This window comes from Syngnathus floridae, chromosome 4 (genome assembly GCF_059516105.1).
Source record: "Syngnathus floridae isolate MCC-2025c chromosome 4, RoL_Sflo_1.0, whole genome shotgun sequence".
Classification (NCBI taxonomy): domain Eukaryota; kingdom Metazoa; phylum Chordata; class Actinopteri; order Syngnathiformes; family Syngnathidae; genus Syngnathus; species Syngnathus floridae.
In genome coordinates, this window is record NC_142416.1 from 15752630 (window position 1) to 15767386 (window position 14757).

Genomic DNA, 14757 nt, shown 5'->3' on the forward strand with positions numbered 1-14757 from the left:
GACCAATGTTCAAGCACAATAAACCTTTAACACTGTCATTCCTTCAGCTCTCCCAAAGGCTCCCGGCACACCCGTGGTGACCGAAAGGACTGCAACAAGCATCACTCTCACCTGGGATTCTGGCAACCCCGAACCTGTCTCCTATTACATCATACAAGTAAGTTGTTGTTATTGCATGGAGTGAGCAAAATATAATACGTACATGAAAATGAAACAAAATAATAATGATAGTTCACATCATAAAAAAAAGCCTCCAGTTTCCCCCCCGCCTGCATTTATTTGTGTAATGTTGTGTGACCAAATGCTGTGTCCTCAAATCATCCCTCACCTTGTGTCATAAATCATAGCGCGTGTTGGTTTAATGCCCACGTGTTATTGTGTCTTATATCTTGATGCACTCTCTCCTGCTGCAGCACCGTTCCAAAGGCTCTGAGGACCCCTATAAAGAGATTGATAGCATCGCCACCACCCGCTACAGTGTGGGTGGCCTGAGCCCTTACTCCCATTATGACTTCCGCGTGGCAGCTGTTAACACCATCGGCCAGGGTCCCTCCAGCGAAGTGGTGGAGGCTCGCACAGCAGAGCAGGCGCCCTCCTCACCTCCCCGACAAGTAAGGGCAACGCCTTGAACGTGCACTTGTCAGGCGTCATAAATATTATTATGTTTTGGCATAGAGGTAAGACTATTGTATTCAAAAATGTACCTTCATTTTAATTGCTGGTCATAGAATACAGCCAGCTTAAATAATTGCTGTTTGGCTCTTAGGTCAGAGGTCGCATGCTGAGCACCACAACGGCAATCATTCACTGGGATGAGCCAGAGGAACCAAATGGGCAGGTCGTGGGCTACAGGGTCTACTACACATCAGACAACATGTTGCCAGTGAACCAGGTATTTGATCGTGACGTGTAACCCGGTTGTGTGTCAATGCTTGTGTTCATTCCTTGCCTTTTGTGTGCGTGTGTGTGTGTTCTGCAGTGGGAGAAGCAGATGGTGCGGAGCGCCAACTTTATCACCATTCAGAGCTTGACTCCTAACAAGACATATTACATCAGAGTGTTGGCGTTCACCTCCGTTGGCGATGGTCCTCTTTCCCAGGACCTGCAGATTATTGCCAAGACTGGCGGTAAGGCAGCAGTCTGTCACCTTTTATAAATACAAGCAAATAAATTGCTAATGACCTTGTTCTTGAACGCTCCAGTCCCATCGCAACCTTCGGACTTCAAAGGAGAGGCCAAATCTGAGACGAGTATTTTGTTATCCTGGATCGCGCCACCCCAGGGTGGCCCTGACAACCAGATCACGGGATATGAACTGGTTTATCGACGGGCAGATGATACTGAGGAGGTGAGCGTTGAAGATGATTGCACATTGATTCCTGCTCGGATTGGCTCTAAGAAATGGTCTGGCCGACCAGTACCTGTTAATAGAAGTCGGATTCGGGTACGACTGATATTAATGTCCTGCATCTTCATGTTCCCTTTAGAAGAAAGTAAGCTTTGAGCCGACAAGCTCCTACCTGTTGAGGAACCTCAAGCCTTTCTCGGCCTACACTTTCCAATTGGCCGCCCGTAGCAAACATGGCATTGGCGCATATACCAACGAGATTTCCATTGACACACCCCAGACACGTAAGTCCAGCTGCATATTGTCGAGTGTGAATGGCACGTGTGTGAAAAGAGTCAGGCTTCATTTGGACAATGCAAAAATAGTATCGGTACACAGTTGAGTACCAAAAACCACCAAAATTTGTTGCGAAAGGGGAAACATTTTTAGTTTGCATTGTTACAAATAGGCCAATCTGAAATGTGACTTACATTGACCTCAGGTTTGATATTTGAACCAATGTCAAATATGACTTCCAAAAACTGCCATTCTTTCCTGATTGGCATAAAATGATGAAATTGTTGGATATCAATATGAGGTCTGTAAGGGAAGCATGGGTTAGACAAGTCAGACATTTATAGCTGGAGATGTGATCTCCGTCACGGATCGAGCGCTCAGACTCGAGTAGGACAAGTAAGTTCCAGGCAGGTACGTTTGTGTGTTCTAAGCTCTAGTCGCTCTATTTTGTGTTGCGTCTCTTTAAAGTCATTCACTCTCTTTTCATCAATCAAACAAAGGTCAACACCCATCACTCAGTATCTTTGTTCGCTCATCTTGCTTTCTAGCCAGAGAGCCATTTTTCTTGATATCTTCTGTTCACCAGTGTTTAGTTTTCATTTTATGTTTTTTTTTTTGTCTTCTGTTCTCTGTCTTGTGTCTGCTCCATTCCATCCACCATTCCTCCTCACCACATCACCCCAATAACAATTTATACACACCACCAACTCACACTTACCCAAAACAATTCCAACTATGCCTCCTCAAACTGGCCAATCAGTTCCTTCAGCACCTCCCCAGGACATAACATGCACCAGCCCCACTTCTACCAGCATCCTGGTAAGTTGGGCACCACCACCTGCGGAGTTTCAGAACGGCATCATTACTGGCTACGCCGTCCAGTATTCCACTACCGGGGTCAACAAAACATCCAAAAGGATTGACGGCATTCCAAAGGAAGGTTCTCCGTACCTCTTGGATAACCTAGAGAAATGGACCGAATACGGAATTACAGTACGGGCGCAGACGGAAGCTGGCGACGGACCTGAGAGTTTACAGCTGATTATCCGCACCGAGGAAGATGGTATGTTTCCAAACCCTCTTTGGATTTTCCGCCCCGCTGTCAATGGCTACCACTACCAAACTAATACGACTAATAAGCTCCAAGTGATTAACTTTTTCGACAATCCTTCCTTGTATCCCTCCTAACCACCCAAACTGGAAAATAAAACTCCCTTTTCTCTTCCCTTGCCACTGCTTTCTCTCCATCTGCAGCAACCCTTTTTCCATGCAGCTTTTTTTTCATGACTCTTTTTTGACTGCTTTTTGCCCTTTTCTTCTTAAATCCTAATATTGGGATTTCCCTTACTTGGAATAACAAATACCCCTCAATAACTTTGGCTGAACCTTGGCCTTCCCTCACTCCTAACTGCCCTGCCAAATCCTTAACACCTTGACAGCTGTTTTGAATGTGTTTTAGCCCCGTTTCATCAATGTTTGCCTAATTTTGTCATATTTCCAGCAATAGTTTGACTATTCCTACTTAATGGCTGACACTCCCGGCGTTCCACCAATAACACTGACTCTAGTGTTGTGGGGGAGACGTGTAGTTCTTGGCAGCACAAGAGAGGTTTTTTTCTTGATAACAGTATTTTCTCTTTGACTGTCTGCCACTATTTATCTGCCGGTGGCGACAAATCCTTTTCTATCTGCCATTCTTATCTTTCTCTACATTTGCTTCTTATCCGTCACTGCTTTTTCCTCCATGTTTTTCTTCGAGCACGCACATGTTTTCTTTTTTACTATTTTGACCTTTTTTCCCCCAGACATCAGTGAAAATTTTAACTTTTTGGATAGCTGCATTTTTACATCAGTTTTTCAGTGTATTTTTCTGCCCCCAAGCTATTTTTAATTCAAAACAGAATACTTCCAAGCTAACATTTAAGTGGCCATCAACAGTGACCCTTGACTTATATCCCAAAATGCATTTATAGTTCCAAGTGGTCCTCCTCGAGGGGTGGACGCAGAGACAGTGAACTCCTCAGCCATTAGGGTGAAATGGCGAGCGCCAGCCCCTGAGTTGCAGCACGGTCAGATCCGAGGCTACCAAGTCCACTACGTGAGGATGAACTACGGCGAGCCTCAGGGTCCGCCCTCCATTAAGGACATCCTTATAGAGGACTCAGAGGTAACCGCCAAATGGAATTCTTTGAAATTCAATTAGCAATTTATAATCCTATATTAACGCTTGTGTCTTTCCTGTGCTCATTCTTCTCAATCAATACTCAGTGGGAATATGACCAATCAGCTCAATACGTGAGTAAATATTTCTATAAGCTTGTAGTTGGAGGTCTCAGATGGATGGACAGACGGACGGACATTGCCACACGTTGCAGCTGACCGACTGACTTTTGTCTTGCAGGAGGCTCTTCTCGGAAACTTGAAGGCCGACACTTCCTACTCTATCTCGGTAGGAGCTTACACTGCCAAAGGAGATGGTGCCCGCAGCAAACCTGTTGCCATCTGCACTGCACTGCCATGTAAGTTTTGCAAATATATTCAAATATATTCATTAGTTAATACCACAAACATGAACAGCTAAAAACTTACAGAGCAAAGCAGAATTTGAAAATATTTAGGAATGTTAACCACAATTCTGCAAATTGTTCATGTATCGTGTTTACTTTTCAATGTTAAGCACTGAGTCGTTTTTAGTCACTGTTTGGTTTTTCCTCACCCTCCTTTCTCCTTTTTTGTAGTGCCTGAAAAGCCCAAACTAATGGTGAGCGCAACTGACTCGGGCACCGCTCTGCTTCAGTGGTACCCGCCGCCAAATCCCCTAACGCCACTCCTGGGTTACCGCCTCACTTTTGGCCGTGTCGACGTCCTTCCATTCACTGTGGTGGAGTTCCCCACCAAGGAAAGCCTCTACGCTGCTCAGGATATCCATATGGGTGCCAACTACATTTTCAGACTCTCCGCCCGTAACAAAATGGGCTATGGAGAAGAGGCAGTGAAAGAAGTGACCACGCCTGAAGGCTCCCCAACCGGATACCCGGAAAATATTATCTCGGAGGAGATGTCTGCCAACTCCCTCCGCTTGACGTGGAAATCAGTGCCACTCATTGAGCAAAACGGAAAAATCGTCAAATACTCAGTGCTGTACAAGGATATAAACAGTCGGGGCAATTCCTCGGAAATTGTGGTGCCCACTCCGGGGTCAAGTGTTTTGTTGGAGGGTCTGAGTGCCGATACGGTGTATGATGTCAGGGTGTGCGCGTACACGACTGTCGGGCCCGGTCCGTACAGCCCCGGTGTCCAGTTTAGGACGCAGCGGCTAGACCAAGGTAGGACTCACACTCGGTCCCTAACAACTCATCTTCATCATTCAGTTCTCCAGACAAACTTCCGAACGTAGCACACTAGTGCTAACATACAATCACACGCACATCTGGTTACATCCTGAGTGTCCTTTTTCATTGTCTTGTCGCTGTACTCTTAGACAAAACATCCTTTTCCCAAATCAAGGTAAGATTCTTGGGTCTGTTTAGTTTTTCTGACCCGAACAAATACGAGTAGATGGCCTGTACCAAAGACTACAACCGGACTTCAGGAAACAAAGGTTCCCCGTCAAGTTAATGTCATTTTATTTGTTTTTGTCTCATCTCAGTTTTTGCCACCAACTTCAAAGTGAAGGCCGCCATGAAGAATTCTGTTCTGTTATCCTGGGAGGTTCGAGACAAGAATCCTACCCAGCCATTCACTGTAGGAAGTTTTAAGAATACCTTTTATTAATGCATCTTAGTGTGTTGGTCAACTGTGAAAAAACCTTCTCCATATTCAGATCCTCTACGGAAAGGGCCAGTCTGTGGAGGTGGATGGCAAGCAGACTCAGAAGCTGATCACTGGGTTGCAGCCTGACACCCTTTACTCATTCTTGCTTACCAACCGGGCCAACAGCGCCGGGGGCCTTCAGCACCGCGTCACCGCCACTACTGCTCCAGACATCCTAAAAAGCAAACCTGTCGTGGTGGGAAAGACCAATGCCGATGGCATGGTGACCGTCCAACTTCCATCTGTGCAGACGGCAGCTAAAGTCAAGTAAGGAAGACGCATTCCAAAGACAAGAACATGATTTAATACAACAGAGAGACTCCAATTACGTTATAATAGAATTAACGTCTCTGTCGGCCCTTTGAGCTAATTCCACCATCCCCCCTTTGCATCCTGTCTTACATTTATTAGCCAAACAGGAGGGATTTCTCTCTTGGAGTTGGCCGACTCGCAATTCTTCCAACTCCCACAGCAGACAGGGCAAAAGCACAAAGCTCGTAATCGCTTTCAAACACAGAAGAAATAGACAGCCAGTGTGCTCCTTCGAACTCAACTATAAATCTCTGAATCATTCCACTGCAACACCCACACTGGCCATCCCGTCATTTTTTTTGCTCTCATTACGCTCATCCCGTTTTGATAAAAGACGTAGTCGCAAACTGTAATCAGCTGCTGTGTTTGGTTTTATTTCTAAAATACATCATCAGCAATTCCACAGTCTGCAAGAGCATATCTGTTCATCTTAGTGCTGCAAATTCAACATTTCACCACATTTGATGTAATGCCAGTTATGTTATTAAGTGCGAGCAGCAAGCGCCGGAGTGAGTCATGCACTGGGGACACATTTATCATTTTAGCGAGAGTGCCCTCATGGCTTGGCGGAAGCTATTGGTGCTTCAGCTGATAAAAAAAAAAAAAATGCACTCTTACTTTTGTTCTCCGGCATGGTTATATCATTTGGGCATTTTATTAGGTACACCTGCAAATCCACCACTGTGTTGTACTTATACAACTTTTAAGTTCATGAAAAAAAAAATTCAGGACATCATGTCTTTCAGGGGTTATTATCTGGTGGTGGTGCCACTAAAGAAGCAACGAGGAGGGAAGTTCTCGAATCCATGGGAGGACCCAGACCAGATGAATTTAGATGAGGTAGGTATTCTTTCGTTCATATAAACAATTTGGGATTGAAAAAACTCGCCTGTGAAATTTCAGGTTCTATTTTACTTTTCAAATAAGCTGCTTTTTGCTGATGAGCTCTGACTCAAGGGCATCGGATCTGAAGTATTTTGCTGAAAATGTAATGCTAAAAATAAGACTTATTCCAGCATCATATTGCGATATCATTCAAGAACAGTCAATGTGCTCGATACTTTCCAAGAAGTCAGTTGATATAGAGAGCGAATAAACGCGCTCCAGGTCTTTTGCAACTAAAAGGAAATAATAACAGTCAGTCTTGGCCCAAAATCTTTAGATGTCTACTAGAAAGCATTGGTGTACAAAGTAGTATCACATTTCAGAATGGCATTGAACCTGAAATGAAAAAAGAACAGAGTTCTTGACAGTGCCCTGACCTAAATCCAATTTGGAACACTATTGCAAGGGAGAGTGACCAATTGCCAAAACAAGATCTTCATGTCAGTGAGACTGAATATTTCCATTAAAGCTTTCGATTTTCGCATGTGTTCTGAAAACGGATGGAACGATGGATAGATATTCTCAGAAGACACCATTGATACTTTCATGGTGATCTGTGAAAGACGAGATTGTTTATATTCAGGAGATAATAGTTAACAGGAGACCAAACGGTGGGCTATTGGGCTCTGGCGATACTCTTTAAAGAGACCATTGATACTTTGATAATGGTTTGTGGGATCCTACTTTTAAATTTAGGAAAATTATGGCTTACAGGATGCATCACAGTTGACTAGTGAGTTGCCAGCCTTACTGTGTGGTCTCTTAGTGGGTGTTTGTCCCATATCCCAAAAACATTTAGTGGTTGCTTTAATTGAAGACTTTAAATTGTCAAGAAGTGTGAATGGTTGTTTGTCTATGTGTGGCCTGTAACTTTTTTTTTTTTTTTCTTCAAACCTTGCTTATTATTCCTGCCTACTGTTCTGCCCTTCCACATCAGTTGCTGAGAGAGATTAACCGAACCAGCGTGAGCCGTGCCCTCCGTATCCGCAGACAGGCCGGCCAATCAGATCCAAGAGCTTACGTCAGCGCTCACTTTAAAACCCTCCCCCCTGAGTTCACGCTGGGCGATGGGCAAAACTACGGCGACTTCCGCAACCGTCCATTGCAGAACGGCCAGGAGTATGTGTTCTTTGTGCTCGCCCTGCTTGACCTTTCGGAGAACGTAAGAGATAAGCACATCTTCAAAGTTCATCAATGTGTTTTTGATTTTAACATTCATATGCTCTCTCCCACAGACCATGTTCTCCACGAGCCCGTATTCTGACCCCGTGACGTCATCAGGTGTGGACCCACAGCCAATTGTGGATGAGGAAGAGGGTCTCTTGTGGGTGGTTGGTCCTGTGTTGGCCGTTATCTTCATCGTGTGTATTGTCATTGCCATCCTTCTCTTCAAAAGGTAAGCGAAGTAAGAAGCGATGGATGGATGGATGGATGGATGGATGGATGGATGGATGGATGGATGGATGGATGGATGGATGGATGGATGGATGGATGGATGGATGGATGGATGGATGGATGGATGGATGGATGGATGGATGGATGGATGGATGGATGGATGGATGGATGGATGGATGGATGGATGGATGGATGGATGGATGGATGGATGGATGGATGGATGGATGGATGGATGGATGGATGGATGGATGGATGGATGGATGGATGGATGGATGGATGTGAAATCTAGATCCTTTTGTTTCCTTTCCACCAAGCTGTATTTGATATCCGCACTACTGTCAATAACACTTTGTACTAATTAAGACTTGATTGTGAAAATCTGCTTTTCATTTTACAAACCTTGAGAGAAAGAGCTTGTCTCTGCAAATGAATGGGAGGTAGCATTTATCGAACATTATCACTGTTTATGATCATTATCAGGCCTTCCAGCTGAAGCTTTGTTACCGCACATGAATAATTGCTGCTGCAGATGCGGTATGAGGAAATGAATATCCAGGATGCTAATAATCTAAAGTTCAGGATCATCACCGGACATTAATGAGCACCTTGAAGCTAAGCTGCACCGGGCAGAGTGATGTTTCAAATATAGATGCACCCATCTGAGATGCTATTATAAGGCAACGATAGGATGATGGATTCGGATTGTTGTCTCTTGTTTAATAATAAATAATTGTAAAAGAGAAGAGGAAGTACGGTAATAGAAAACAGATAATAATGTTGTCCATCCTTGTCTGCTCCTTTTTGTGCTCCTCCTTCTCTCCGTCTGGATTCAGCAAACCTGACAGGTAACAAACAAACATTAAGGTTTTGCTTTCCATTTTTTGGGGAGATTATTAAATCCCTTAATTATTTCATTGTAAATGAAAAGCCATCGTACACACAGTTAGCAAAAAAAAAATTAAAGGCAATTTTCCATTTAAATTTCTGTTCTATGAAAGTGTGTGTGAATGCTGACATGTTTTTGCCAATCCAAAATGCCAAAGATTTTCTAGATTCTAGATTTTCTCCTAATGGTCTCAAATCATTGCAATTGCTAGTTGGCACAACAAATATCCTGGAACATTTTTGAAAATTGACAATAAAGGGCTTTTCTGATGCTATTCGCAGGAAACGAGCCGAAGCCGAGGGCAGGAAGGGCAGTTTCCCCTGCAGCAAAGCCATGTCGTCTCACCATCCCACTGACCCTGTGGAGTTGCGTCGAATCAACTTCCAGACTCCAGGTAAGCATATCTGCACAGACACTTCGCTCTTAGTGTAGTTTTTTTGTTTCTTTAACTGCGGTATTGTTTCCTTTTCAGCCTACCGTGTATCAGTGTACCGTGGTTATCGACGTTTGTCAAGTTAGTTGGCCTCATGGTCCACCAAAGATTTGCTGTCATCGTTTTCTTCTTCGCCAGTTCATTTCTCTCATTCTTTCGATCTGTCTGTGTTCCTTGTAGACATTCATGCAAACTAACTTTCATCCCACGTAGGATGAAGCTGCTTGAATTGACATGTCATCAATAAGCTTTGGTACGGTGGAACTTCTAAAGATGAATGCTTTTTTTTTTTTCAGCACTCTGGTATTGAATCTTTTTAATGGAGCCATTTTAGCAGGCAGTGTAACATTGCGTAAAAACAAGTTAAACTGCTTAACTAAAATGTTAGAAAATAATGACTTTGTCAGTGAAGAAGCAAAGAAGCAAAAAAAAAAAAAAAACAAGCATAATCCTTTTCTTGTTATCACTGAGATGCAGACTTGAGGCATGTTTTTACCAAATAGTATGTGCCAGAAAAGTCAAAAATATTAGAAACACATTTTGGTATGACGCAAAGCAATTCTAACCTATAACGCGTCAAAACTGATAGTAATTATAAATTATAAATGTAATAATTATTACATTTGTGAAAGTCACTTTTACATATGCCTGATGCCTTTTTAAAAAGAAAAAAAATCAACTGTAATGTTCAACTTCATGGGCAATCAAATTTAAAGGTTCCACTGTGTTGTTTAAGAAGTGTTTTTTTTTTTTAAACCCCAAATGTTAAATTTGTAACCATCTGTGCCTTTTTTAAAATCTCCACCAGCCGTGTTGCACCGACTCAAAGGACATGTTATTGTGCCTCAGTAACTTTCCAAACACGCACATTGTTCTTTCTGTCTGCTTTGGAAAGAGAATGGTCACTTAACAAAGAAACACTTCCATTCGCTTTCTCCGCTGTGACTGCGGTCTCACACACACACAGACGAAATAAAAAAACCTCTGAGGAGCTTCTTAACTCTCTTAACATTTTCCACTCCCAAAAAAAGTCAAGTTGTACATGTTCCAAAATGGTCTCTTTTTTTTTTTCTCGGCAGGCATGGCAAGTCACCCACCCGTCCCCGTCTCGGAGCTGGCAGATAACATTGAGCGCCTCAAAGCAAATGACAATCTCAAGTTCTCACAAGAGTACGAGGTAGGAATGCCAATCGTTTGCCCCCCCTTGAGAAGATAACTTGAGTTTTTCTGGTTTACATCCATGTTAAACTGGAACCATCATTTCTTGCCCACTTTATTTAACTTTGGAATGAATTCTCTTCAGAGTTCCCCCTCATTCTAGAATTTTTGATTGGCTCTGATTGCCAGTCTGTAAGGACTTGGCTTTGCCGGTTAAAGATTTATTCATTATTCATTCGATCATTTATTCAGTGTCTACCACTTAACCAGTTCAGAGCTATCTCAGCTGACTTTGGGCAAGAGAGCAAGAAGCCTTGACTGGTTGTCATTGACTCACAGGCTACAAAACTCATCCACACCTATTAGAGATTTAAAATTTTGAATAAACTTACATTTTTTATATTGTGGAATTCAGACGTGCTAACCACATTTGACGCACTGGAAAATATGGAACTTGGACAGGGCAGGATAAAACATCCCAAGAACTAGGAAGACCCCAGGTCCAAGGCTCAATTCTTATGCAATCCAGTTATTCTGACCTCTGACCTCACACGCTCCAAAATACTGTAGCAAGTATTCCCAGAAGAGTGCAAAGTGTAAATATAAAACGACTGCATGTGGCCAGCTGTCCCATTACTTTTGCCCGGCTAACCATACTGTATATCGATCAAAGCGATGCAAGAATGAACGCATTTCTCATTCTGCTGTCGTGCTCTTCTCCACATAGCCCAAAGATGGAAATTGAAAATGCAAGGCTCAAGGAAAGTTTGCTTACAGCCAGATTGTTATCCGGTCCACTGATGCAGAAAGAGGAGAAGCTGATAGAAATGTAAAGGCGCTGCAGCCTCACCATGAGACACATAAAGACAGTCAGTGTGTCGCTCGGCTGAAGTTTTTCTTCCACCCCGGTCGATGTACATCACGAAAAGCCTTCCTAAAATGCTGACAGTTTAGCAACTAGAGCTAGCGTCACAATTATCTCCACAGAGAGATATTAAGTTTTTTGGATCCGGGCTGGATTGATTGATGGAGACATGAGCTTCCAATTGGCTCCTGCATGCCGTGTGGCACTTATATAGGAGACAAAAGCACATTATAAAGCTTGAGGATGTTTAAAACGCTTTGGGAGAGGACACGAAGAAGGATGGACCGAGCAGCCGTGCGGTTTGAGCCTCCTGGCTTTCTCTCTGCATGACTGTGTGCTTTGTTCCCCGGCGAGGCCCTAACGAGCGAGCGAGAGAGACGGATGGCGAAGGCATCGAAGGGGAGGGAAGCACAAATGATTGCGGTGAAATAATCAGACGCACATGATATTGGGCAGAGCAACGGAATCGCTCTGAAACGCACACACATGTATGAACACACGCAGCCCCACAGTACCACCCCTTTCCCCCCCTCCCCAACGAAACCATAATTATGCGTCGTATAATATTCACAATTGCTAAATTGCTTTGGCTCTCTCCTCGTCATTTCTCTCCATTGACAGCTCCATAATGACCTCATGTCTGCCTCTCCCTGCTTGCAGAGATGCTTACACTGTAATTACCCTCCAGGAACTTAATGTGTTGGTCTAACACAACTATCCTCTCTTTCCCAGAGGAATCTTTTTGAGCATATATCATCTTTCTCTGCTAGTTCTCTTCTCTGTAGACAGCGGAAAGTCCCTGCATTATTTCTGTTCTATTTCTTGAAACCCAAGATCCCGTTTGGCCTGCATTTCTTCACTTTGTACTTGATTTGGAATTGTTGGTGGTGCTTTACTGTTGGCCAAAATGCAACCGTAGCTCGCTCTGCAATTGACTGTTGGCTTGTAAGCCAGCTTGGGATAGGCTCATGCACACCTGCAACTCCAATGATGACAAGAAAGGTGAGACGGGAGGACAGATGGATGGAAAATGTGCTGCACTTTCTTCATTAAAAACAGCATCCAAGTTTGCCAGCCACAAAGTTTGTCCCAATCTGTCATACTCTTTCTCATTATTCATGTTATTATTTTCCCTTACAGCTTTTAATTTTGGAAGGATTCACCTCTTTAATGAAAATTATTTGATATTTACTTGACATAAATCACTAGTTATATTTATCGGTGGTCGCGGTAGTGTTGTTTTTACATTATTATTTGTTAAATATTTTCTACTTAATTTTTAAATATCGCTTTAAATATTTAGGACAGCAGGATTCTTCCTGCCAAAAAGCTATTTTTAATTGTCCGGCTGATGAAAATGTCAAACCCACACATATAAACTGACCAGCAGTATATAATTGTTATCAAAGTGTGACATCGAAGGTTTCATCCTGAAGCAGGCAATATACAAAACCCCCAAAAATATAGTATAAAAACCCCAACATGCTGTTCCAGATGTCGGTTCTACATTTTCCTTCAAATCGCGGCAACCCAACATCCATGCTGTGAAGATTTGTCAGACAAGTACAGCTGCCAGACCATATGCAGAAAGAACCATTTCAAAAACAATCTCTCATTTTGAATCAAAACAGCGCCAAGTGCCAACACGCCTGTGAACATCATCCAAGATAAGCACCAGTTTGTTCCCTGACTCTTGACGGTAACTTTTGTCTTTTTCTGCCTTGCAGTCGATTGACCCCGGTCAACAATTCACCTGGGAGAACTCCAACTTGGAGGTCAACAAACCAAAGAACCGCTACGCTAACGTCATTGCCTACGACCATTCCAGGGTGATACTCTCTGGCATCGAAGGTAAGATGTGTTGCCAGCGTGTTTGCGTGTGTGGGCGTGTGCTTGCTTGCACGACATTGCTCTTGTGTCAACTGAGTGGGGGGGTTTAAAAAAAAAAAACGCTGATTTAGTTTACATTCAAACCTCCAATTGCCAGCTCTCAAACATAACAAGTATTGTAATTTATTTACTTAATCGTTTCACAATACAGAAGTAGAAAAAAAAATCTCATTCCTCTCCCTAATATGTCTGGAGACACATTCAGCCAACTCAGGTGCGATAGACCTGAGGCAGAGAAATTGGCAGCCCCAATATTGAGAGAGGGAGGAACCCAAACAGATGAGCCTTATCTGGGCAGAGCATGTGTGAGGAGCCCAACCACCCACACACACACACACATATACACACACACAGCCCAACCGCAGTTCTTGCTCTTCTTCAGATCTATCTGTCCCTATGTTTGTCTCTATCTCTGCATAAAATACTGTATACACACACACAGAGTTAAGCATCAACATATAATTATGCAAAAGCATATGCACATTCACTTCCAGACGTGTCACACACACATACACACACACATAATGAAAGCTTTTTCAGCTGCCAAGCGACTCTAATGGAAAGTGTGTGTGCGTGTGTGTGTGTGTGTGGGCGGGTTCACCCTGCACAATGTGTCTGCTGTCATCCCAAGCACTAAAGTTGTAGCATATCAAAGCTTTTTTCGCTAAGCTGCCTTTTACAGACTTGTGATAAAGTGCCGTCTGCAGCCTCCCCGTTTCCAAGAAGTAAATGCTGCTCAATCTTCAGCCATTATGGTCTTCAAATGCTGTCCGGGCCTAATTGGTAGTGCTGCGTGTGAAATGACGACTGGATTTTACTCTGAAAAAAATAAAATAATTTAAGGAGAACAAGCGGTAGCCTCAGGGGACCTCAACAACTTGGAATTAAATCATTGTGTGAAAAATAAGTCAGCTTTTTGAGTGGAAGCTCAGATTTGGATGGAACCCAACCAGGACACTTCCACAGTAAAATAAAAAAACAAACCCATCTTCATACTTGAGTTTAGTGAGCATCTAAATTTTAGATTCTAAAAGCAAGCAGGCAAACTATGGTTATTGTTTAAAATAATATAATTACAAAATAACAATAATAATCATTCTAAACATAGTACATTTCATTATGTTTTGTTGATTTCATTTAAACAATTGGTAAATTCCAGATTACATTAACTATAAGTGATGATTAATATTTTTATTATTAAAATAAAATTAACATACTTTTCATATGGCTTTTAAGTCTTTTTTTATAACCTCATCTATGAATGAGCAGGGCCAACTGTTCAGTTCAAATATTAAATGCTCTGCGTGAAATATCTTTTTCCTAGCTTTTTTTTGGTAATCCCTCAACAGCAATAAATGGGAAAAAATGGAATTTACTACAAAATACTGGAGAAAAATGTTTTGTATGAAAGCTATCTATTCAGCCGACTATTCCGTGACAGAGAAATTAAAAAGTGTTCAAACTTCATTTACCTTCATCTATCGCCATCTGAATTG

The 14757-nt window shown here is 42.7% G+C and overlaps 1 protein-coding gene across 3 annotated transcripts in view; it reads left to right on the forward strand.

Annotated features, from left to right (window-relative positions):
- Positions 1-14757, forward strand: part of LOC148399409 (receptor-type tyrosine-protein phosphatase delta-like) — a 143367-nt gene that overhangs the window by 113875 nt on the left and 14735 nt on the right. For all 3 annotated transcript variants that reach the window (XM_088373937.1, XM_088373938.1, XM_088373939.1), the window contains 21 exons: positions 48-157; positions 414-611; positions 767-892; positions 980-1127; positions 1203-1348; positions 1488-1632; positions 2385-2687; positions 3598-3791; positions 3893-3919; positions 4026-4143; positions 4363-4950; positions 5274-5368; positions 5448-5704; positions 6496-6589; positions 7572-7796; positions 7870-8030; positions 8863-8874; positions 9197-9309; positions 9388-9429; positions 10428-10525; positions 13099-13222. In XM_088373937.1, coding sequence (XP_088230063.1) covers positions 48-157; positions 414-611; positions 767-892; positions 980-1127; positions 1203-1348; positions 1488-1632; positions 2385-2687; positions 3598-3791; positions 3893-3919; positions 4026-4143; positions 4363-4950; positions 5274-5368; positions 5448-5704; positions 6496-6589; positions 7572-7796; positions 7870-8030; positions 8863-8874; positions 9197-9309; positions 9388-9429; positions 10428-10525; positions 13099-13222 — 3324 coding nt within the window. The remainder of the gene's footprint in view (positions 1-47; positions 158-413; positions 612-766; positions 893-979; positions 1128-1202; positions 1349-1487; positions 1633-2384; positions 2688-3597; positions 3792-3892; positions 3920-4025; positions 4144-4362; positions 4951-5273; positions 5369-5447; positions 5705-6495; positions 6590-7571; positions 7797-7869; positions 8031-8862; positions 8875-9196; positions 9310-9387; positions 9430-10427; positions 10526-13098; positions 13223-14757) is intronic.